General features: G+C 44.8%; 1 protein-coding gene across 1 annotated transcript in view; it reads right to left on the bottom strand.

The window, feature by feature from the left end:
- LOC103366380 (VPS10 domain-containing receptor SorCS1-like) overlaps positions 1 to 25371 on the bottom strand; it is a 232119-nt gene that overhangs the window by 84571 nt on the left and 122177 nt on the right. The window contains exon 3 of the mRNA XM_008294084.1: positions 17709 to 17808. Coding sequence (XP_008292306.1) covers positions 17709 to 17808 — 100 coding nt within the window. The remainder of the gene's footprint in view (positions 1 to 17708; positions 17809 to 25371) is intronic.

The following is a 25371-nucleotide window of genomic DNA, read 5'->3' on the forward strand; positions in this document are numbered from 1 at the left end:
CGTTTCAAACTGGAATCTTTTTATAACCGCGGCGGTTCGGGACGGACGAGATAAATAAGGTCCTTCTGTTATGTGGGTCAGCTGAGATCTGTGATCATCGTCTAATAAGTCTCTGGAATCACATCTGCTCGTGTCAAACTCAGTAATGTCCCTGAAGTTGAGTGCAAATTTAATGCACTTTAATTCCTACTTTGGCTGTTTTTTTTTTTCTTCTCCACATTCTGCTGTAATGATGCTGCATTTAATTAGTTTGCATCCATTTTCCTGAAGAGCAGCTTGGTAAAACTTGTTGCGCCTCATGCAAGCTTTAAAACTCACATCATTCCTGCAGATGTTTGTTCCAGATGATTCTTTCTTTCGAGGCTCTCGGTCTGATTAACGGAGGTTTTTTTAACTCGCCGGTTTACGTCCCAATGAGGACGCCCAGGATCTTGTGCAGCGTGGGTTCTCTCCAGGTGAACCTGCCTTCACCCTGAGTCAGCTGGGATGGACTCCAGCCCCCCGGGACCCTAGTGAGGATTAAGCGGTGTATAGATAATGGATGGAAGATGTCCTGAGGTTTGACGTGAGAATCAGATCCTTTAAAGTCCTGGAAGTTGTGAGGTGGAGCCTACATGGATCAAATTGTTTTTTTTGAAACCTTCGGAATTTGGAGGCTGAGTAGACACCTTGAGCTCTTCGTCATGGTTCTCAAATCATTCCTGCAGGTGGAGCAGCGAGGACTATCCTGCTGAAAGAGACCATCAGATGATAAAGCTGCCATGAAGATGGTCTGCAGGAATGTTTAGGTGTCAAAGTAACATCCACGTGAATGCAGAACATCATCCAGAGCATCTCACTGCCTCCACTGGGTTCACTTCCTCCATCCTGATGCATCTCTTCTCCAGCTAAACACGACTAGATGGAATGGAAACCTCTTCAGACCAGGTCCAGGTCTGATGTTGCAGGAGTTTTCAGTGTTGTCATGGAGTCAACGCCTCCTCTGAGCATTGAAACCTTGAAAACTTCAGTTTAGACGTGAGTTTTATACGAAACAACCCCAAAGAACCACAGAACCAAACTCGGAGGACGGTGGAGCTTTCTGCGTCATCTTCAGAATCAGTAACACTTGAATTGCAGCAGAAAGTAGAGCTGGTGTGCTCGAGCTGCAGCAACTTCAAGGAGGTGAGCGTAGAAAGAGGCAGAGATGTCGTAGATCTGCACATTCTAGAGAGAACGATGATGCAGGGTGAGATCTAGGACATTTCAAGGCTGGAAGAGATTCTCTTCAAATATAAATACTTTTATACTTGGGTTTATAGGGGTCAGACTAGTCCGACTCACCTGTGTGATGCAGGTAGAAGCCGCCAAACATTTCAGGTGCAGCTTTATTATAAATTAAAAATGTCAAGCTTTGCAAAGGATTTGGAACATGTAGCACGGCAGTCATGCTGGGTCCATTTTCATTTGAAGCTCTCGTCTCCTTGCACGGAAAAAAGTTCCACCAGAACAGTTACTTTTTTGAGGAAACACCAAAAGCTGCACCCGTATAAGAGTTTTACAGAATGGTCTGCAAGAAGAAAGACTAATCTGTGACAGAAGAGAAACTTTACATAGCGACAGAGCTGCCATGCAAGGTGCTGCCTGCCATCGGGAGCAAGTTCGGGTTCTTGCCCAAGTATACGTTGACTGTGGAGGGGCTGGGGATGGAACCACCAACCTTGCGACTGGAGGACAACCCGCTCCACCACCAGAGCCACAGCTGCCCTGTTTAAGGGTTTTAAGCAGTTACAGAAGCACAAACAGTAAGAAGAAGTCTTGTGCGTCCATCTGCAGGTCAACGGTTGTCCCTTTTTGCTCCTTCTTTGTAACCCTACCCACTGCCAACCAGGCTCTTGGAGATGTGCCATCCCTCAGATCTTCTCGTTGCATATTTTCCCTGCTTCTAACATCAGTTTTCAGACCCGACTGTTCACCTGCCGCCTCAAATATCCCCCTGCTGACAGGTGTCAGTGTAACGAGACGATCAGGGTTGTTCGCTCCGGCTGACGACACGCTGGAGTCAGTTGGAGTAAATAAACTGAGCAAAGTGCAGGACTTTGATGGATGCTTTTCTTTTATTCAGAAAGTGGAAATATGATTATTTTAACCTCTCTTTGCACAGTATCGCTGCAGTTTGTGTCAACGCTCGCTTCAAATCCCCGTTGTCGTGTGTCACGGCTGTCGTTTAGCGGCGCGTCACTCACCGCCGAGCGCCGCGGCTAACAGCTACCGAGCTAACGCTAGCAGACACAGGGGGAGAGACTGGCAGTATTGCTAATGAGTTAACTGTACTCCTCGACTGCGAGACCGGCTTCTGTGTGTTCATGTGGAACCGTGTTAACTTAGCAAACTGTCGGCATTGACGGCACGTAGCAAATCAAATCACTGCCGCCGCGTCTCGCCATGAATATTCACGACGGACGCTCGCTATCAAACTCCATCGAGCTGCGTGGCTCCGAGTGCAGGACATGAAAGCCAAAGGAGTTGATGCACATATTCATAATTATTACTTCTCCGCTCTCGTCCGCCGCATCGACCAGGTGCTCTCAGCTGTTTGATCCGTCTTATTAAACGAAACTCCCGTCTCTTGATCTGAGGCATTTAAGGCCGCCGCTAATTGAACGCTGCCTGACATTTTAGCTCACCCAGACCCCTGCCAGACCTGACAAACATGTCAGTTTCCGCCTTTCAGTGTAATTGGGTTTCCATCTCGGCTCTTGGCAGTACACAAGTTGCGAGGGCTTTGCGAGGCGCGCGCGAAAACACAGAGCTACACATTCATTACGTATGAATGAACGGAGGCAAGACAAACAAGATAAGTTTGGATAATTAACCAGCAGCGCTGCCGCTTTAAACATCTTGATCTGTCTCGAGCTGCAGGAATAATGAATTCTTCACAGTGATCATCAATAAATAACAGAACAACATATGCCATTTGCTGGATGCCTCTCGCAGAGCGTTTTACATTAGCGTGCTTCTTAAAGGAGGGCGCTCGGGCCCGTTGCTCTGGCTGGGTTGTGTAGCTTTCACTCCCCTGCTGGGCGAGAGGGCAGCGTCCCGTGAAGGCACGTAAAGGAACACAGTTGGGACTCTTCCAGCTTGCTCACATCGACCCGTCCCGTCTTCTTTACAACTCCACGTCTGTCTCACACTCTGTCGGCCGGCCTCCATCTCCCTCCATCTCCCTCCATCTCCACGTCCGCCTGGATTCGTCTCTCCTCCTCTGTCGCCGACTCTTTCCTTCTCCGGGGCGTTTGCAGCCATTTGGAGATTGCGCCTCAGGGCTGACAGATGTTGCGTCCCCTCCCAGCACTTCCCCCTCTGCCGCCGCCGCCGCCGCCGCATCACCGCAAACCATCATCCGTTAGCTTGTCCTGGATTGCGGCGCCACCACCGCTGTGCGTGCTGCGTTCCAGCCAGCAAAGCATGGCTGATTCGCTGTGATTCACTTGGCGTGCGGCGCGTCCTTAAAAAGCCGGTGGACAAAGAGACACTTCACCTCCTCTTTTACTTCTTTATCCACCTCCCCTCCTGCACGGGCTGCGTTCGCTATCAGTATGCCGCTGCTGCACCAGGTGGTATCGCTGCAGGTGTGTCTGGTGTAAGTAAGCATGTGTCGCAATGACACTTGACCTGTTTAATCAGCGGCTACGCCATAATTCTGCTGCAGCGCTGATTTGGCTGCCGGCTGGTTTATGCAATATTTTATGATGAAAATATGTAATAAAGTGTTTCTTCTGCTCTCTACCTTTGTGAATATTCATTCTCCATAAACAGGCTCCGAGGCGAATGTCTCTCCCTTTTTTTTTCTTTTTTTTTCGTGCCATCGCTGAAATTGCGGCGCATCTGTTCGGTTTGTCCTCAAACGTACGGATCTCGGTCGAGCAACTTGAATCTGTGCAGAGCATCTCCAGACTCTCAAAAATGTGCAAAGTTAAATAATTTATCAGACACCGTGAAAGCAGAGAGAATCATCGGATTTTAAACTTTTCAACGGTCCTTGAACTACTCATCAGCGATGTGCTGGAAAACTAGATCAGATCTGTTTCATCAGATCACCTCTGAGCTCTGAAACCCACCTGCAGGTTCAAAACACATGTTTACTTTAAAGAAAAAACACCAAAATGACAGCATTTATCAGAGCAAGACGCTGCAAGAACTGAACATTATTGGATTTAGATGATAAATTAGTGATTAGTAATTATTTTGGCTTTCCAACAATTTCATCATGTGCAGCTTGTGATTTAAAAATAACCAAACTTAAGCTTAAAGACGGAACATATTTCATCCAAATCACTTCGTTCCTGCCCAAAATAAATCATTTGATCGAAGCCTTCTTGGTGCCGCCTTGAAGCCGTCGGTGGATCGGCTGTCAAATGACCAAAAATCAGAAACTTTTCAGCTGAACTGCAGAATGTGTAGCAGACAGACTAAAACAATAAGGAAAGAAATGCTGCACATGATGATTCCTGGTTGAAAAAACAACAATAAACTTGTGTCTTTGCCTGTTTTTAGGATTCTAACGGTATCACACTGACAGAGGACGTTTCTCGCTCCTCCTTCATCGTCGTTCTGTTTCCACTGAGGTCCAGGACTTTATATTGAACAACAACATGACAGGAGCAAAGACAAACTCACCCTGACACTGGTCGGGATTCAGGGGGTTAAAACAAAGCGTCTATGGAAGCCCAAAGCAGGTCCGGAAGTGTTATTTAAAAGTCTGCGATGCAGCGATGATTTTCCACTCATAACTATAAAACAATTTGTCACAACGCAGAATCTGGACTCAATAAAATATTTTATGAGCTCCTCATAATTTTTAAAATACTCCCTTTCAGCAAAAGAAAGTCTGTCCTTCTTCTTACCGTCTTCAAAAGCATTTGACCGGCACACCAGACGTGTTTATCAGCAGCACGAGGCCATGACGCTTTAACCGACAACACAAAAACACAATCAACGCATTGTTCCTACGGAGCGCCGCGACACCCGCGGCTCAGCACCTTATCATTATTTCATATTATGCTTGACTTGATATCCTAATGTCAGAGTTATGTAATCACTGGAACGCCGACTGAATGACAGCTGATTAATTCTAAATGCCATTTGTGTTTCTCGGAGCCGAACAGCATTTAGTTCTCGGCACACTTTAAAGTATTTGTCTGTAAATCTGACGCAATACTTAAAGCTGTCAACATCAGTGAGCAGATTAAACGGCGCTCACATTCTGACATCTCCTCGATTCCTCAGTCTCTCGCCGTCTTTGCACTTCTGCTCTTTAAAGTCTTTGGAGTTTGACATGTTTGTTTTCGTAAAAAAAAACAAAAACAAGTATATTTAATTTTGTGAGGCAGACATTTTGCTTGTCAAAGCAGAAAACGATGTTAACAGTGTTTTGTTTTTTATTTCAGTATCCTACTGAGCTACACGTGCAACGGTGAGTCAGAATCAGGATCCTGAACCCAAAGCAGCCACGAGCAAGACAGAAACAAGTGAGGAAGGCCACCGAGACACCCAGGACTCCTCTGAAGGAGTTACAAGCGTCATAAGAAGGCATGTGGGAGAGTCTGAAGTCAACTGGAAGAAGATTCTTTGGTTTGATGAAACCAAAATTCTGATCTTGTCCATTTGTCCAGACGCACCAAACACTGAACATCATCACAAACACATGATTCCCATCATGAAGGACAGTGGTGGAAGCATCATGGTGTTGGCAGCATCATGATGTGAAGCACGGTGGTGGCAGCATCATGATGTGAAGCACAGTGGTGGCAGCATCATGACATGAAGCACGGTGGTGGCAGCATCATGATGTGAAGCACAGTGGTGGCAGCATCATGATGTGGAGATGCTTCTCAGCAGTAGGTCCATGAAGGCTTGTAATGTTCGAGGATGAAATGAATGCAGCTAAGTTTAGGAAAATCCTGGAGGACAACCTGATGCAGCGTGCTATAGAACTATGACTTGGGAGAAGATCTGTTTTCCAACAATGACCTGAAGCAAACAGCCAAAGCTCCACAGAAATGGTTTGAAGACAACAAGGTGAAGTTCTGGAGTCCAGACCTCAAAGCAACTGAGAGTCTGAGGCTGGACTTTAAAGTTCTGTTCACTCATGATCCCTGTGGAACCCGACAGAGTTTCACAACGAAGAATGAGGTAAAGTTTCAGCGCCCAGATGTTCATGCAGATTGAGACCAACACAGGATCAATGCTGGAGCTGCAGCCAAAGGTTCATCTACTAAAAACTGACCAGGAGGGGGACACGAGCCAATTCACAGCCGCCTGCTTATCGGGACCACCTAAAAGCAAATAAAGCTTCCCCGTATATGTCCCATTGATCAAACAATTTGAAATGAATGTCTACTGGTGGTGTTGCTGTCTGACGGATCAGAGCCGAACGGCGTCTTTAATATTGGACTCTGTCGGCCAGGAGCCTCCACGGCGAGCCGCTAAATGAAGAGCTGCAGGCAACAGGCTGCACGCCTCCAACCACTCATCATTTACTTTGTCCTGCTGTCGTGTGGAAACATGACATGAGGCCGCACACGGCGACGCTGGACGCTGTCCAATTATCAGCTGACTTCATTAAAATGGCCTCGCTCATTCGGTCGTTCCTCTTCACTCGTGTTTCTGATGGAGCGACTACTTCTTCTACTGCATCAAACTGAACTCGTTATCGCTTCCAGTCGAGGTTAAACGAAGCAGGAATTGAATCAAACAACTTTAAAGTGAAACAAAGATGACCTCCTCTTCTTTGAAACAGACAAACAAGACCTGCGACGCGAGCTTCTGCAGACTTCACACAGTCAGACGTTCAGAGATGTTGGCCTCGTTACCTGAAAAAAAAAACATGTCCGGTTCATCCAGCATCAGAGAGACGGAAAAGTCCGTCTTATAGCATCCAACGCCAAGAAACCGGCTCCAACTCAGACCAAAGGAAGAGTAACATAAAACAAACCTGACTTTATTCTATTAGATTCTTCTTTTTTTTCAATTTGCTTTTCTATATTTTAAATAAAACCCTCTAATGTCCATAATCATCCATTAGCGGCTAATGCATCCTTCTTCTTTTGTTTTAATTTTCCCTATTATTCACTGCAGCGCACTCATGCCTTCAGTCCCGCGCTACTAATTCATATTTGTAGACATTAATAATATTTCTATGCACATTTTTAAACCATTTAAACCCGAAGACGTATCGGATATCAGAGGGTGATTAACACCCGCGCATATTTATGGTGACGCTTCATTACCTCGGATGAAATGGGTCCAAAAAAAAATGTTAAAAAAAGGGAGAATTAACTAGTTCTGAAAAATCTAAATTGTAAAATTCCCCACAGAGGATACAACGCTTTTAAAATGTCGAAGCTACCGAGGCGTGACGCCCAGATAATTAGTCGTTGTTGTAGCAGCAGAAGACTTGAGTTTCCAGTTTTAGCATATTCTAAATGTGGAGAAGTTTTAGAGACGTGGCGGAGCTGAAGGAGATCACGACTGGAGAGGACTCAAAAGTTGGAGCGTCGAGGTTGCTTCAAAGGTTTTATGGAGGAGATGAGACAAGAGGGACTTGAACTGCTATTGACGGGTAACTTTCCACCACAGGAGCTTCGTGGTGTTTACAGGAACGACCTCGCCATCGACCTTTCTCAGCCTTTATGTTTCAATTTGGTCGCTTTAACCACAACAATAACTCCAGTGGACATTTCGTCCAGTAACTGCTGGACCAAACGGTAGTTACTGGATGAAATGATAGGAAATGGAAAAGAAAGAAGCTCTACAGGGATGAGTCTTGCAGTCAGAAGTCTGGCTTGCAAAGTTCCTGCAGCGGAAAACGGTTTGTTAAGGACGAGTTTGTCGGATCTTCAACGTGAGGATCAGCTTCCCAAACTGGAAGGTGCGTTGTTCAAGCAAGAAGAAGTCTGCAGCAGCCAAGAAGGCCACGACCTTTATGTGGAACAACGCTTCGAATGCGTCCAGAAGATGTCCGTGAAGATTCTGGTAGATTAATGGTAGCAACAGGACTTGCTTGAGGTCCTTGAAAACGTTCCACCTCTCATCCAAGAGGCTTCATCAGCTCTGAACGACTAGTTGGGAGTCCCAGATACTGATATCCTTAAGGAGCTATTAACACCTGAGACTTGGTTCCAATTGGGGGTTTGTTGCTCCTCATTAGTACTCCGCCTGCCACAATGGGGTTCGTTAAGGTCTTTTGTGGCTAGCTGTGGATGGGTTTGGTAAGTACGAATGTGAACTAGTCAGTCAGAACTGATGAAGCCTCTTGGATGAAACGTCTTCAAGAAACTCAATCAAGTCCAGTTGGTACGATTAAACTCCGAGAATAACTGAATGAAGACCTCACTCCTTCCTCACACGGCTTAAATCCAAAGAAGAACTTGTGGACGCATGTCAAACTGGAACAGTCCGACTCTTCTGTGAGATTTCGTCACAAAGAGACGAAGAAGCTGGAGGACACTGAGGATGGAAGGTTCATGGCAGACATTAAAACGGAACTCAGAAGTTCTTGAGGTGTTTCACGTTCATCCATGAGGTCTCTTCAGTTCACGATGCTTGTAAAAGGCCAGAAATGTTCTCCAACAGTCGTGTCATGTTGCTTATTTTAGCGTTGCTCCAGAGTCGACCGGGTTTGGATTCGCCGCCTGGTCACAAACAGACGTCAGCCTTCACTCGGCTGGTTCCTGCACTTTTTGGACATTAATCACGCTCCGTGTGTCGAGGAATCCAGAGCGTGGCATCATTTCAGAGGGTGAAAAAATAACTCCAAGAAGGTGACACGCAGACTCGGGGGTTTGTTCCAGGACACAGCTGGAGCTCACCGGTTCACACCAGCAGCACAATCTAATGTCACCCTGAATGTCAGCACACAGAGATGCAGGTACAGAGGAAGTTCTGACTGACGCTGCAGTCAGGAGGCTCTGCTGATGAACAGCTGGGACGCTGCAGTTCCTGCGACAACTAGCCGAGGACGAGGAAGGCTGTGCTTCATCGACTCCAGCCGGTCACGTTTAATAACAAAAATTAACATATATCTGTGTTTGTTAGCGCTGCATTAGCATCGTCCTCTCACACATCCTCCCTAATCTGATGCCTCACAAAAATATATATTCAGACAATTAAATTAAAGTCAGAAGTGAGAGACAATCAGTCAACTACTGGCTTCAATTAACCTTTTAGTTCGGAGCGTCTGTGCTGAATGAAATGAAGAACAAACAGGTGACTCGGGAAGTTTTCTTTTTGTCGTTTAGCTGAAACTTCCAGATTCCCCTGAGAAGGAAGACAAATCTAATGTTGTCTTTGTTAGGTTTAAAACATTTTCACTCGACAGCGACCAACAACTGAATTCATCCTGAGGAGAACAATCTGCCTAATAACTGAGTAAAACCGCTCCAGAACCGAACCTCTGACCCGGTCTACTCATTAGCAGACCGACTGGCGTTTAGATTTAAAGATGAAAACTTCATTTCGTCTTTCAAACCAACAGAAAGAAAACACTTTGTCCATTGAACATTTATGCAAATGTACGAATATTTAATTAGTCAACAACTCATTTGCATGTTCAACAAAATTGTAGGAAACTCGTAATAAAAACAAAATAGTCGTCTGAATGTAAATAATCAGACGGGGAAGTTTCAAGAGTGGCTTAAAGAGGAACTTCCTTAAAAATAATTTTACAGCAGTTTGCTCAATTTTGTAGTTTTTTTAGCAGCACATACAGATGTCAGATTTTTGTCCCCTTGTCTATATAATAGGAGTTAATTCATTTATCACTTATAGCCTGATTTATAGAACATTTTACACCTAAAACATGGTAAAAATCTCTTTTTTTTTCTGGCTATTGACTGAATTTCCTCAATTGTGGAACAACAATCCAACAATCCCCTCTGAGATCATAATTGTGAAGCTAGTTTTAATCCGATGATCAGATTTCTGCTCTTGAAATTCATGCAAATGAATTTAATGAGATAACACCTCGTTTGTGTATCGAAGCAGAGAAATTCACTAAACTTGAAAACGTGATCTTGACTCTGCAGAAACCACCGTGCATTTGTATAAATTCAGTTTAAATAAAAGGTGAAGGAGCGAGACGCTGTGTGACTTTCCCGTAAGGTGACACTGCAGCTGCAGAGAAAAGCATCAATATTATATAACGCCGAGTATTTATGTATGAAATTCCTCCGAGCGTTTGCATCATGATGCGAGTCTTTGGACACTCTGATGGATTCTGTTTGTCTTTCTGCTACATTTTTCTCCTTCTTCTTTTTGTCATTGCCACTTTGGAGAGAGTTCGAGGATATGAAATATTAAAGTTCACTTTTAAGTCTCGAGCTCGTATCCAAAAGTGAGACAATGAACAAGAAAGTCTTTGAAGCTCGGCTGCAGTGGGAGAAAGAAAAAGTCTCATCTGAGGTGGATTTATATTCCGCCCACCTGCCTGTTGTTGCCGCCGGAGAGACGCACAAGGCCGTAATTGTTTCCCGACGCCGCCGCTCATGCAAACGCGTGCGAATCAGCGGAGAAAAACGCCGGAGTCCTGTTTTGTTTTCAGCCGGTCCATTCATGAGGACGAGCCGCCGACCGAATCCGTCTGCCACTCAAACGCTTCCCCTGGAAAATTCCCTTTTGTTTTCCAACCATTAGAGGCGATGCCCATTTGTGTGATAGCAATCTGTGTGTGTGGTTTTTTTTTTTCAGCACTTACCATCCTCAGCCATTTACTGTAATAATGTGCTCTCACACCAAATTTCAGGCTAAAGCCCAAAATGATTCCCCCTAATGCGTACTCGAGCTCCGTTCTCTCATGTACGGCCTCGGTGCGAAGCCACAATATGAAAATTGATGTAATGGCTGTGTTGTCAGACTGTTTTCTCCATGAGTGACCCCCGGGCCAGGCCTCTATTTATCTAGTTTTTTTTTTGCTTTGTCATTGTTTTTTTTCTCTCCCCTACTTTCCTCCTCTCTCCACTCCTCCACGCTCACTTGCTCTCTGTCGGTTTATTTGTTGTCTCTGTTCTCTGCTGCTCTACTCCCTCCGTTCCCACACAGCAACACAGGCCTGATTTACCTCCACCGCCGGCTGAAGAGAGGGGCTTTTGTTTGCCACCAGCGTCGGTCACATGGCTCCACGCCGGGGGGTGACCAACCTGCATTTTCTGCTGCTCACATGTGAGCTTGTCTGGGTGGATGTGGGAGGAAGAACAGGGTTTTTATGTTGTTGTGAGCATGTTAGAGCGAGAAAAGCTGCAGCGTGTTTGTTTCTCTGCATTATTTTTTATTTGTATTTAATTTTAGCCTCGCTAGCGGGAGGGTAACGCTGCTCGATCCATCTATCTGTCAGCCCCGTGCTTCCATCCGGGCTGAAATATCTCAACAAATACTGAATAAGCCGCAATTAGATTTGGCTCAGACGTATTGTTTCTGTGCAAGATGAATGCTAACCTCGCAGTCGCAGTGACGTCATGAGCATTGTGTTGCTTTGTGGGATTCTCAGCAGCAAGATCTTTAAAAATGAAGTCAACAAACAGCTGCAGTTCCTCGAATGTCCACTCGAGGCTCCAAAACCGAGTCAATCCCCATAGACCTCAATGTTAAAACATCTAACTTTACAGCAGAAATAAACAAGTTAACAGCCTGGTGCAAAAACACTAATGGTCTCTAAAGATGATCTCAGTGCTCGTGACAACTGTAAAGCAGGTGAAGTTATATACAGCTCATCCATTTAAAGTGTATTCAGGTTTGAAGTTGTTTGAGTGACAGGTGACATAAGACAGTCCACGGCCTGCTTCAGCTTCACTTCTTTGCTTATTTTTGGATTAACTGGAAGTTAGGAGTCAGCAGGAGCCACTACACGACACATTACTTCAATCCGGGGTGAAATATCTCAACAAATACTGAATAAACCACAATGAAACATGGCCCAGACGTATTATTTCTGAACAAGATGAATGTTAACCTCGCAGTGATGTCATGAGCATGGGAACAACACGCCTCGTTCTTGCATGTGTTCATGCAGATTCAGATCACGTCGTTATTTTTCTTTACAAATGTCACGCTTTGGCAACGGCGCGATACGACGAGAGCGACAGAGAAATAAATCCCAGAGAGGCCGAGTGAACGAGACAGACCGACAGACAGACAGACCGACAGACAGCCAGCCGACAGACAGACAGACAGACAGCGGACAGACAGACAGACAGACAGACAGACAGACAGACAGACAGACAGACAGACGCTACTTGTGCGAGTCCGTCTGTCGTTCTGTTTGTGTGTCCGAGGAGATGTTAGAAGCTGTCAGGTTGTTTCGCAGGTCTTCATCCGCCTGCTGCAGCCGTGTTTAAAGCGAGGCCCGCGGTGGTTGGATGAGCTGCTCCTCTGGACTCTCAGACTATTGTGATCTCCTGGTGGAGCCTCTGCTGCGCCGCCTCATTAGAAAAGCTTCTAAACCTCTTCAGAGGCTTTGCAAAGGTCTCAGCGCTGCACAAGCAACGGCAACAAAAGGCGGCGAAGGAGGAACTTTCCACTGCAGCCCGTCTCTCATCTTGATTCAGCTCAGTGGCATCCTGCAGAGGCTCCATACCAGATATATATATATATATAAACCGCTAATGGGTGCAAGCAAACGATAAACCAATTACAATGAACCAATGCAAATGCAAAAAGTTTATGGCCCAATCCCAACTGTTCCCCTTAGACCCGCTGTGCTGCAGCACAGTGCAGGGCATCATTTAACCCTTTAAACAGCCTGCTATCACAAAAAAAGGTGCATTTTAACACAAAATAATCACTTTGTGTTTGGTGTTTTCACTGAATGACGTGCAGCTGAGCAGTCTTCTACTCTAACCTTAATGCAAATGCTCATGTAAATGCCCTAAAATGGCCCAAAAGTATAAAATCTTCCGTCTTCATCCCATTTTCACTGGATTTCAAGTGCACTCACTCCAATTACGGAGCCCCGAAAGAGTCCCATGTCTGTTATTTGTCGTTACTCCCTCCTCAAGCCGGCAGTTTGCGTGCCCTTGGATGTGGCAGCCATTTCCGTTTGTATGAAACGAATGGGTGCAACCAAAGCTAGAAACGAATTACAGCAAACCAACGCAAATGCAAAAGTTTACAGCCCAATCCCATCTGATCCCCTCAGACCTACTGTACCACTTGGCCCTATACCTTCACTCTGCATGTTGCAGCACAGTGTAGGGCATCATTTAACCCTTTAAACAGCCTGCTGTCACAGAAAAGGTACGTTTTTTACACAACAAATCACTTTGTTTTCATCCAACAACATGTAGTTTACCACTCTCTTACCTGAACCTTAATGTAAATGCTGTGAAAGGACGCGAAAAGTCTAAAATCTGCCATCTTCATCCCATTTTCCCAAAGTTTACACTCTGTTTATGGACCATAAATGCTCTATCTAATATCCTAACACTGTTCATACTATTTATCTCTACCTCTAGATTCAGATGATCTATTTTATGTTGTTTCCGTCTATACTGCTTATATTAGAACATACTGTACATAAAGCACTTTACTGCTGCTTTGGCACTTCTGGTTCGATGCTAAACTGAATTTGCACGTCTCAGTACTTCTGTGCAAAGATAATAAAGTTGAATCTCATCTTAAAAATGTGTAGAAATGTGCTCGAAGTGGTCCACAACTCCATGACATCACCACTACGTCTCAATCCCCAAAGCTCTACACAACAACAACATCTAAAGGCCAAGGACAGGAACACGGGTAGACATAGAAATGCAACAGAAAAAGTAAAAATAATCTCTTTTCTATTAGAAGATTTAACAAACTATGCACCTAAAGTTGGACAAAACTTCTATTCTACAGTCTGATGAGGTGATGATTAAATATCGTGACCAGACACGGTTTTGACTCGTGGCTTCGAAAGACCTTCTTTAAATGCAGCGTTACTCAAACGACACGACGAAGGAAAGACGGGAACAGAGTGTTGACGGCCACAACTCCAACATTCATCATCTGGCAAATCATTTCGGACCACTTTGGATGTCCGGCAACGCGATCAAAATGTCCTCCAACGTCACCGAGCTCATCAGCGTCGTCACTGACTTCTAGTTTCTAGACTCTAACGACGTCCATTCTGTTGTAGAGACGTGATAGAACAACAAACGCTTATTCCCCTGATGTTCAACACAAGTAAATAAAGTATAAACAAAGTACTCGGCGTCTACAGGGCCTCAGACAAGCAGCACAAGGGCAGAAAACGCCTGCCGGAGAGAAGCGTCAGCCTTAACTAACCCACGGCCTTGGCGGAGAGGTGGATTTTCAGGTGTTACTCGAGAGCCCCGACAGAAGCGGTGCTGTCAGTGTCGGGCGGCGGGAGGGAGATCCAAAGGGATGGAGGCTGCCACACTGAAGGCTTCGTCCTCAAATGACCGCAGACAGACGTGGGGGATGGAGAGCCGAGCGAAAACCGAGGGCTGCAAATGCCAGCACGGATACGAGGGATGGAGGACGTCTGAGAGGAAAAGGCTGGACGGGATTTATGCGTGAGGAGGAGGATTTGGTGTAGAACTTATCGGGGAGGTTTCTGTCGGAGTCGCTGAGAATCAAGCGGAAAAGAGCTCAGCGCTGCTTGTTGCTGGACTGTTTTGCACAGAAAACTAGAAAGTGTCCTCGCTGCTGCTGTCGTTGCTCTCTGCAGAGAATCCAGATGGATGCAGCGAATTCAGAGACAAAGTGTTCTCTCTCTGGGTCAGGGGAAAATATTTGAACTCATTACGGTGTTATATGAACACAAAATGGACAAAACCAAACCAAACAAAACAAAAACCTCACACACACATACAGAAATGACCAGAAGCCTAATGGAGAGGAGGCCATAATGGAACCTGAGTAAATTGAGCAGAGAAAAAGTGGTTAAATCTCACCAGTCGCTGATGTGCTGCCTCTAATTTGTTTTAAGCCTGTATAGAAAAAAAAAAAAAACTCATTGAGCTCCAAACCAGCTGAGAGAAAAAATAAAAAACAAACTCTGATTAATAACTGACTGGCTCCAAAGATTAGATTGAAAACTTTCATTTCCAGGATCACCTTGGCGTCAGGACGGAGTCGACTTTGTGGGTCATTTTTCTTCCACGAAAGACGTTTATTTTTCTGGGGTGATAACATCCAAAGAGTTTGCAGGAAAAAAAACCAAAACAACCCACACAAAGAACCACGCCGCTGTCCGGCAAATATGTTCTGTCATTTAGCAGGACGACGTGTTGGCCGAACTGCAGAGCGAAGTGCTTTGTCATGTAGGAAGAAGGTGAAGCTCAACCGTTCCTGAAATTGCCAAATTGACTTGTGTTTTGGTGTCTAAAAAACTTCAATTTTAAAACCTGGACTTTCTGATTTCCAGGATAGCTTCTTGGTTATGGTCCCATTCAACCAGATTCTCACTGGTCTCCATCTTCAGTGTCCATAAGAAGAACGGTGCTTCATCAACAGCCTGTATTCAGTATAAAATAACAGGTTGAGATGATCTAACAAGCTGCAGCTCTTTAGTCTTTTCAGGCCTTTAAGGCTGCAGGTCGGACGACATGTTATTGGTCTGAATGTGTGAAACTAATTTGCCTGAACGTCTTCCTCTTATCCTCCGTCTTTGTTTGCGTGACCTCTTTCCAGATCTAATTAAACTTTTAGTAATTTACGCTGCTGGACCAGTGTCCTCTGGTCAGAAGGTGTTCTTGGAAATATTCCATCATCACTGATGTCAAACGTAGAGCTCCTGCTGTGATGATGACATTAAACTGTAGAGGTAAGATGCTGAAGTGGAAGGTCGTCTGAAGAAACAGTCGACTTTACTCTGCAATGTCAACATCAGGACCTGCGTTATGGACGTCTTTGGAACCACATGTTTGGTTTCTTCGTGGAGCTTGAGCTTTGACAGACTGTCTGATCCCAACCTTCACGTGGAGGATCGTGGTGGTGACAAGAGGAGGGTCTACAGATACCACCAGGAGAAGGAACAACAGTTTTCATAGTGGAAGAAGGTGCATCATTCAGGAGCTTTATGAGCACGCTCTTCAACCTTCACCTGGTTGTGCAGCGTGGATTCGTCCCTGAGGGTGGAACCATCGATGCTGAGTTCTGCTGTAACGTTCTGAGGGAACACAACAACACAAGCATCCCTCTCCAGCCTCCCTACTTGCTAGATTTAGCTCACCGTGACTTTTCCTCGTCCCCAAAATGAACCCTCACGTTGCTGTTTTGAGATTCATCACAGCTGGAGCTCGACAAGTTCACGTGAAAGTGTTGCAGGAGCGCCGGGAGCAGAGTATCACCAGATCACACTTCATGCTGCATGCATTACATCGTGTCGTGTGACCCGCGCCACTGACACCTGCGTAACACACCTGATGTGTCGCACAGGCAGAAATAGCCGAGATGCCGGTTGTTGCTTGGTGACCGCAGCGAAACAGCTGTTTGTTCTGGAGCATCGACATGTGTCAAAGGATCGTTTAATGAGAAACAGGAAGCGTGTTTCAGCATTAACCCTTAGACACTGGTACGCCTTCACAGTGTGGTTTCGGTTCAGTTTTGACCCGACTGGGAAGAAATCCAGCCAAGAATTCCCTCATAGTGTCTGAACCAGACTACGGATGTACCGATGTCGCATTTATAAATGTAAAAAAATATCCATAAAACAGTTTCTAGATTCCCTAAAAGCATCATTTTCCTTGGTTTGACCCACACTGGTGGATCTAAAATCCATCTCAAAGGATCAAATTTGACCCGAAACAGCTTCAGTTTGCAAAAACTTGTAGCACCTGTACTAAAGTAGAACCTTTGTTGTGTATTTTGGTACACTTTAGGAGAAGACATGAAATTTTAGGCTAAAAAAAAATGACGTTTAGGGTGTTTTTGCTGCTGTCAGATGTCAAAACGGGTCAAATTTGGCCTGAGACAGTCTTTCAGGGTTGAAGGTTTCAAGGTGTTCACTGGATTATTCCACATGTCACATTTACAGAAGCTCTGTGTGAATCCTCTGATAACAACATCTCAACATCTCGGCCGACTCGCTGCATCTCATCAGTTCAGTCCGACACTCGACCTCAGGGACGTCCTGAACACCGACAGACCACCTGAGTGGATCGGCCGGGACCCTCACCTGAGGTGAGGCACATGTCATCGCCGTTATTAGACGATAATTAACTCAGACGAAGTGACCCATCCTGATTAGAGTCGTGTAAAAGGAGACAGATGGTTATGGCCATCAATCGACCCAAACCCAGGACGAGCAGGATCACTGAAGGAAGGAAGGAAGGAAGGGAGGAAGGAAGGAAGGAAGGAAGGAAGGAAGGAAGGAAGGCCTGCACACATGAACCCACCCTCGTCCTTTACTTCTTCTCGTCTGCATAATTGATTTACATTCATTTTAGAGAATGGTCTTTTTCCTGCTGCCAGCTGACTGTCTGGGTGTGTTCAGCGTGTTAATGAATGAACTAATGCGTCTTCCTGACATTGCACAAAGCCACAGAGGAGAGACAGACGTCAAACAGAGAGAGATGAGTCAGACGGCATCGGCATGTCTGCCTGCGTTCGACGCCGCACGCTGAGCGACTGTCGGGCCGACAGCGAGGCGCAAACAGCAGCAGCTACAGCTCACAGCCGCCACCGTCTCTACATTAAATCGGAGGGAAACGGCAGAAGAGGAACGTTACCTTTCTCTTGTTGTTGGGGCTCACGTACAGGTAGCTGAGTATCGTCTTCGCTCCGACTTTGTCGTTCAGCTTCTGGTACGTCGCTCCGTAGTCGGTTGACCTGAAATTTAATCAGAGAGGTCTGATGAGCACTCGGCGAATTACTTGTTGCAATTAAAAGTCGCCCCCCCTGAGAGGCGAAAGAGCGCCGACGTGATTAAGTCTCCGCAGTGCTCGACGCTGCAACCCAAAGCCCGGCGGGAGGACGGAGGCCACGTCGGTACCACGACCGAGAGGCGACTCAGGCCGATGTATGTACAACACACACCGGTGGGTCATCAGTCTACCCAGCTTTCAACATCTGGCTTCACTAAACCAAACAACCGCAGCCACACAAAACTTTATCAACTCAGGCAGTCGAACAAGAGTTTGTGAATCTAGAAAGAAGAAGAAATGGTGACAGATGACCAAACATGGAGCCGCATGTTTCTCACAAGACCTACAATCAATCCTACAATCCTAAAACACTTCATGACTACAGTATGTTCTGTTGAAGCCAAAACTGAGAACAAAAGCTGCAAAAAACCAAAAACCTGCTGACTGTGTGAACACAAGTTAATCAGCTTATTAATCTGCCTCATGTGAGAATTCCTTTATCCCTTTATTTTGTCATTGCAGTGCACAGCGAACACCAGTCCTGCATTTACGAAATCAGACGTTTTTTAGTCGCGTTTAAGTTGCTTAAATGTTTCTTATCCGGTTAAATTATCAACACGAGATAATTAAATTACACGCGTGCTCCGTTTATTCAAATCAGAAACGTCATCTCTCTCGTTCGATGAGATATTCTGTTTCGTGTGTCGGACGGTTTTATTCGTACTTTTTAAACGGTTTCGGGAGCAACTAAAGAAAAGATAAACTTTATTTATCCTCTCATTGGGAGGATTCAGCCGCTAGACGCAGAAGAAGCATCGAAAAGGAACCAGACAAGAAGCACAGAAGTAAAAGAATAAATATAAAAACATCATCCGAACCGACGAGGAGACGTCATGAAGTTTTGTCAGTGTGTGTTTTGGGTTTACGTCTCGATACGACGGCGTTCAGAACAATGTGAATGTAAAGCCTCCGTGCCCTCCTCGGAGACCTGTTCACTCTCCGCACGCTGAGCTCGGCGGGATCTTTCGAGGAACGGCGATGCTGTTCTCCAAGACTGGAGGTGTTTTCATACATCTTGTAGAGCAGGTGTCCAGCCGGTTTGCATTGTGGAGAAACTCGCTTATAACTCTGAATACACAAACACCAAATGCTGACAAGAAAGAGAGCCGTCATCCTGTCAAACGCCACGTTTAAAACTCTGGATTCTCTCTGGACGGCCTCCGTTTGACCTCGAACAAAATGTGGTTTGTTCATTTAATGACACCGTTTACAGTCTGCCGATAGCAGCCGGGCTTTATTAGGCTGAAGATGAGGGCGTCTATCATTCAGATTAAAAGCAGCTGTGGATGACAGATACTCGACCGAACACGTGTGATACTCCTGCACGTCCCGAAAGGTTTTAATCTGACTTAATCCGACGCAGAGGACGTGTTTCCAAATTTAGGCGACAGCAAACTTTGCACTTTGTTTGCGCTTGAACTGGAGAATCTAATCAACCAGTAAACACTCGGCAGGTTCTGTAGGCGTTCTTACAAACCGCTGCGACGCGTTTAGATAAAAACCAGATCCGATGCTGTACTCGTTGTGATCTGACAATAATTGTTCCAGAATTGCAAATGTTTTTGTTTTTTTTAGGATCCAATTTGTCTTCAGCTGTGACAAAAGAAAACCGAGGAACCGGCTTCATGTTTTCTGAAGTAAACAGAAGAATGACAGGATGCAGAAGCTGCAGCGCCGAGATGTAAAAAGGAAGTTTTGTCTTATTTGCTGCTTTTCAAAATTGAATCGCGCTCGATTTAATGTGACATTTTCGACAAGAATTTCCCCTAAAACACGTTTTCATGTCGAGGTAAATGTCAATTAGATAAAATATAAAAGGTAAAATAAGTAACTGCAAAAGTATTCACCCCCTACAAGTAAGAGTTTAGTAGCTGTATCAGCCTGGCACATCTAGAGGCTAAAACTTGACCCTATTTTTTTTTTTTTCTGGGTAAAACCTCCACCATGCTTCATGTCATGATGCTGCCACCACCATCGATTTCACTAATTATTTGACTTTTAGCACCAACTAGCTGCACCTGTGTTAAACCAGATGAGTCACTTTAAATTAAATCAAATCAAATCAAATCAAATCAAATTTTATTCATATAGCACTTTTCATGTGCAACAACAACAATCGCAAAGTGCTTTACAACATTTAAAAACAACAAAGCAGTTGAAAACATTACAACATTTAAAAAATAAAATAAACCCGTCCCTCCCACCCTCCATGCATACACATAGACATACAACAAATGCATTTGCACACACACAGACGCACACACTCACCACGAGGCTAAAAGGGGCATGGCACTGAGGGATTGTGGGAAACGCTACCATTGGGGCCGTCCACACCAGGAGGAGCTGCCGACCATGACTACTGGGGGCGCCAGCGCCCGGACCCCCGACCCGGCAGACAGGGGGATCCCCACAACGAGGTGAGGAGCCCCCCAACCAGCCGGGCCAAAGGGACCCACAGACAGAACCCCCAGCAGCAGACCGCACACAGCCCCCAATGTGGAGGACCCCCCTAAGGAATACTCGTGCAATCAACTGTTTTACATTTTATATTTCTAATAAATTGACATAACTGTGTAGAAATCTGTTTCCTCTTTGTAATGAAAGACTCTTTTTCTTGTCAACAAAGACAAAACAAATTCACCACAATTCAACGTTGTAAGACAATGAAAAGGAGAAAACATCCAAAGGGGGCGAAATGCTTTTAACGGGCGCGATACTCTGAGCATTACATCTTCATACTCGGTCGGCTTCAAGTCATTTCTAAATGATGCTCAGCTCATAACATCCGTCTTACATCAGGAGGGTTTTTTTTTCCTCTGACATGACTGACAAGCAGAAAGGCTTCATCATGTGAATAGAAAAGCAGCTTCAAACCGTCAAATCAAGGCCATCTCGGAGCGCGCGCTGAAATATTCAAATGTTGGTCAAAGTGCTAATGCGAAATTTGAGTGTTGGTGCGAATTTTTGCATTTCAGACCGTCTTTGAAAGTTTGAGCGACTTATCTGGGCCTTCAGGTCTAATTTATTTTGAGAGTCCTGAGGCTCAATCAAGGAGCTGCTCTAATTTCACATGAAGATAGGCGAACAGGCCCAAAGCATGCAAATCCTTCAAAACGCAGCCTCGTGTGACTTCAAATGAAGCAATCACTCGCATCGACTGAAGTTTGCTCTTTTTTTCTGAAGCCCCTCCGTTTAAAGTTCCCAGAGAGCTTCGCGCTTGGAAGTTTTACGAGCGTGAAAACACAGAAATGTTCACGGAGGATTGTCAATTTTTGCCTCATTTAGATTTACTTCAGGCTTGTTTCCACGGCGAGCGAATGCGCCGCCGCCGCCGCTGTGACATCGTTCATCAGAAACCCCTCAACGGCGAGGAGGGGGGGGGCGGCGGACGATGACATCATCAGCCTATTGATCGGCTCCTGTCGCGGAGTCGCCTGATTTAAGGGCCAGTAACGTATTTTTAGTGTCACAGCGACTCCGAACACGAGGCAATAAAGCGGCTCGGCCCCGGCAGATCCCGGCAAGATGAAAGCTGCATTAAATGAAAAATGATAGTTTCTCAAGGACGATAATTCTGAGAGAAACACGTCCGTCTTTCTCGCCTTCTGGCGGTTGTGAGGCGCATCCCTGAGCCGGCGTTTGCTCGTCGGCTTCCTCCGACGCCGCGATGGGGGAGTGAATAAAACACACGAACGATGTCGTTACAGCGATACGGCTCGCTGAGGAACATGGACTCAGGATATTGTACTTTCTCTGAAACAGATTAGCGTCCACGCTCGCATATTAAGGGGCTTATTAGACGGAGTTTCAATTAGAACTTCCAGAGCCTACTGGACGGCGTTTACATCCTCCGCGGGGAGCTCGAGAGTCCGCCTGCACCTCGGGACGGCTAGCGTGAGGTCACCCGGTGCATTAGCGAGCAGGAAGCCGCTCGACGCGCCGGACAAACGGCGGCTGAGTGTTCCGGGATGAATTTATGAAGCCCTCAGCGGCGCTCGCTCGGTATATCTTTTGAGTAGCAGGCTAAATCATAGCCTTCCTCCCCCCGCCTCGTCCGCAACGCCTCCCGCTCCCACATCCGCAATCGCTTTCCATCATCCTCCTGCCCGTCAGCTCCGGTGGCAAACTTCCATCCGTAAAGCTGCACCTGACAAGAGTGTGTTTTAGCCGCTGAAGGCTGCGAGAAGAAGAAGAAGCGTCCCCCCGGATAGACAATTACACTTTCTGAGCCTCCCCACACGGCGTCCACGGGCTGCCGGGATCAACCCAACGCTGACAGACTGATGGGCACCGAGGACACACATCCATAAATGTCAAAGCCGCCTCTCACAGCTCCACCGTGATCATAAATCACCCAAATTCACAAATGAAGAATAAACACTCGGCAGAACTTTGGATTTTTTTTCCTCATAATGATTCACTTTCTCTGAGTCATCTCAGGGCGCCTTCCCAAGTGAGGTCAAGACCTTCCAGCGTGATATTATTACAGAGAAATTCCCTTTGAGCAAGCATTTGGCGACAGCGCTTGCTCAAAGGGGGGAAGTAATCCAGTTGGCTGTAATTTGTATAACCATGACAGGGATTTGCCTGCATAGAGGAATTTTTGGCGCCTTCCAACAGAGGTTTAAGTCAGCACTGAAATGATAAGGAAGGGGAATAAAATATGCGAGTAATAAAATACATGCATAAAGGGTAAACCAGGGTAAGACGCCCCTCCGAGGTTAGAAACCCCATCACTGTGTTTCCCTTCCTGACCATTACTGCAGGTCTTTTCCTGGATGATAGGGGCCTTGAAAACCTTTAAATAGCATTAAGCTAATTTGATTATATTTCTTGATTTTCTCACAGTGCAAAATAAGCCTCAGTGTTTTTCCTTATGTGAATATATGTACACAAAGGTTTCTTTATTGTTAAAATGAGAGTTGTTTGTGAGGGTTATTCAATATTTTGAACAAAAAAATAGCAAAAACCTTTTTGTTTATGTGTAAAAATTAAAGCCCCCACCCCCCATGGACTGTGATTTTAAAAAACTGAACCTTGTTAATGCTAAATTCCTGATAAATTATGTACACAGTCATCTAATATGGTCATATAACAGCCAACCGGCAAAAAAACAGTATCGCAAAAAGGCTAACTGGTTTACTTTATGTTAAGCTAATGTGTTGTGCTATTTTAACTGGTTGTGGCATTAGCTAACAAGCTTACTTTGTGCTATGATACTCATGTTATACTGTATGAGCTTGCTGTGGCATTAGCTAACTAGCTTACTTTATGTTATGGTGTTATGCTATATCAGGTTACTGTGGCACTAGCTAGCCAGCGGACTTTGTGTTATTTTAATGGTGTTATGCTATATTAGCTTACTGTGACACGAGCTAACTTTGGGTAAACCTACAGATGTTATGACATATTATGCTCCTACAGTACTCACAAACTAGCCTCCTTTATGTTAAACTAAAAGTGTTATGGTACATTAGCTTGCTAGGGCACTAACTAATTAGCTTACTTTGTGTTACACTAATAGTCCTATGGTATATTATCATGCTGTGCAGTTGGCTTTATTTATGTTAAGCTAATAGCATTATGCTATATTAGCTTGCTGGGACACTAGCTAACTACCTTACTTTGTGTTAAGCTAACAGTGTTATGCTATATTAGCGTGCTGAGGCACTAGCTAACTAGCTTAATTTGTGTTAAACTGATAGTCCTATGCTACATTAGCATGCTGTGCGGTTGGCTGTATAGCTTTATTTATGTTAAGCTCATCGTGCTATGCTATATTAGCGTGCTGAGGTACTAGTTAACTAGCTTATTTTGTGTTAAGCTAATAGTTCGGTGCTATAGTAGCATGCTGTGGCACTAGTTAATTGCATTCTTTATGCTAAGCTAATAGTATTAGGCTATATTAGCTTGCTTGCTAACTAGCTTGAATTCTGTGCTACAGTCGGCTAAACATCCTGCTGATTTGATTATTAACTCTAGTAACAACTATAATAAAGTTATAACTTTAGTCCTACAAGCCCATAACGGTCAACAATTAAACAGTTTTAAAAGAAAAATCTGTTATCAAACATTCATGTTGCACTTAAAAGCCTGTATAATAAATATGATCAAGCTTAGCCTTAGTAATTATTCTTTTTAAAAGCAAAGCTGCAGTCTGCTATGAGTTAATTACCCACTGCATTTGGTCACTGCAGTTTTATACGTAGCATGTACAAATTAACTTGTTTTCTTCATTGCAGTGTCATTTATTCAAGCATAATAGATCTTTTATCACTCATTAAATAGTCAGAAATAAAAATAAAAACGCACACATTCCTATCAAATAATAAGGCCACACATGACAAAGGCCCACACCGAGATAGTAGAAACCTCCGAATCAGCACTTCAGAGTGAAATATTTTAACCTTCCACTATTTCATTCAGACGCTGAATGCCGAGTGTGTGAACGTGTGAGTCACAAGGTTTCATTTTACAAAAGCACAAACTACCATTTAAGGAGCAAACATTATGTAGATCTACAGGTTTCGACATTCTGAGGGTCTGTGAGAACGTTTACAAGCTTCAATGTTCAGAAACACGACGTCGTTCTGCAGCTCGTCTCGGTTTAGCTGCCGTCTCTGAGCACATTGTTTCCTCACCGTGACATAAAAGAAAAACACAAACCGCGGACTGACAAGTGTGTCTACATTCTAAGTATATATCGTTCATTTATAAAATCCATCACTTTGTATTTGTGTAGCGCTCTTCTGGATGTCAGGCCTCCTTAATACGCCCTCACACGTCGGAGTTCAATAAGAAATAGAAATGTGTGACATTCCTCCATCACATTAAAGTAAACGTACAGCCGGCTGTAAGTCATCATGTTCTGCTCATACGACAGGTTTATAAAACAGGCTGCAATAAAACCAACCGCTTGATGAAGTCGCGTCAAACTTGATCGACGTCGCTTTGACATAATAGTGTGAACGTTTTCATTTTGTAAATGCTTTCTGTTCGCTAACGTCCTCGCTAAGAGAGACGACGACGCGAGGAGGGGAGGAACCAAACTTTGGTTCTCTGAGCACGTTGGAAACAGAACGTGATGTAAAGTTTGACTTTTAAGTTGATCATGATGATGCCAAAGAGACGACAGATGCTTCACCTGGAGTCAGCAGCTCAGTCCCTCCTCCTGTCTATGACGTACGATATAATGAGTTACATGTGAAGCTCTTCGGCAGAACTCTACTCGGGTCTCGGCTTTACTAATGACATCACCGCTGTCGCTTAGTTAAAACGTATTAAATCTAAAACCGAGCAGCGTTTTTGTGATAAATTCAAACACTGAGCGCATTTTACGAAACTAATAAATAAACAAAACCTTTTATTTTCTTTGTATGTTTTGTGATTAATTGCTCGCCGTCCATTAAACATATAAATACAAGTTATTAGTTTTCATTTTAATGTTTTTGCACCAATATGTTGGATA

The sequence above is a fragment of the Stegastes partitus genome, unplaced genomic scaffold, assembly GCF_000690725.1.
Source record: "Stegastes partitus isolate 25-593 unplaced genomic scaffold, Stegastes_partitus-1.0.2 Scaffold937, whole genome shotgun sequence".
NCBI classification, from domain to species: Eukaryota; Metazoa; Chordata; class Actinopteri; family Pomacentridae; genus Stegastes; species Stegastes partitus.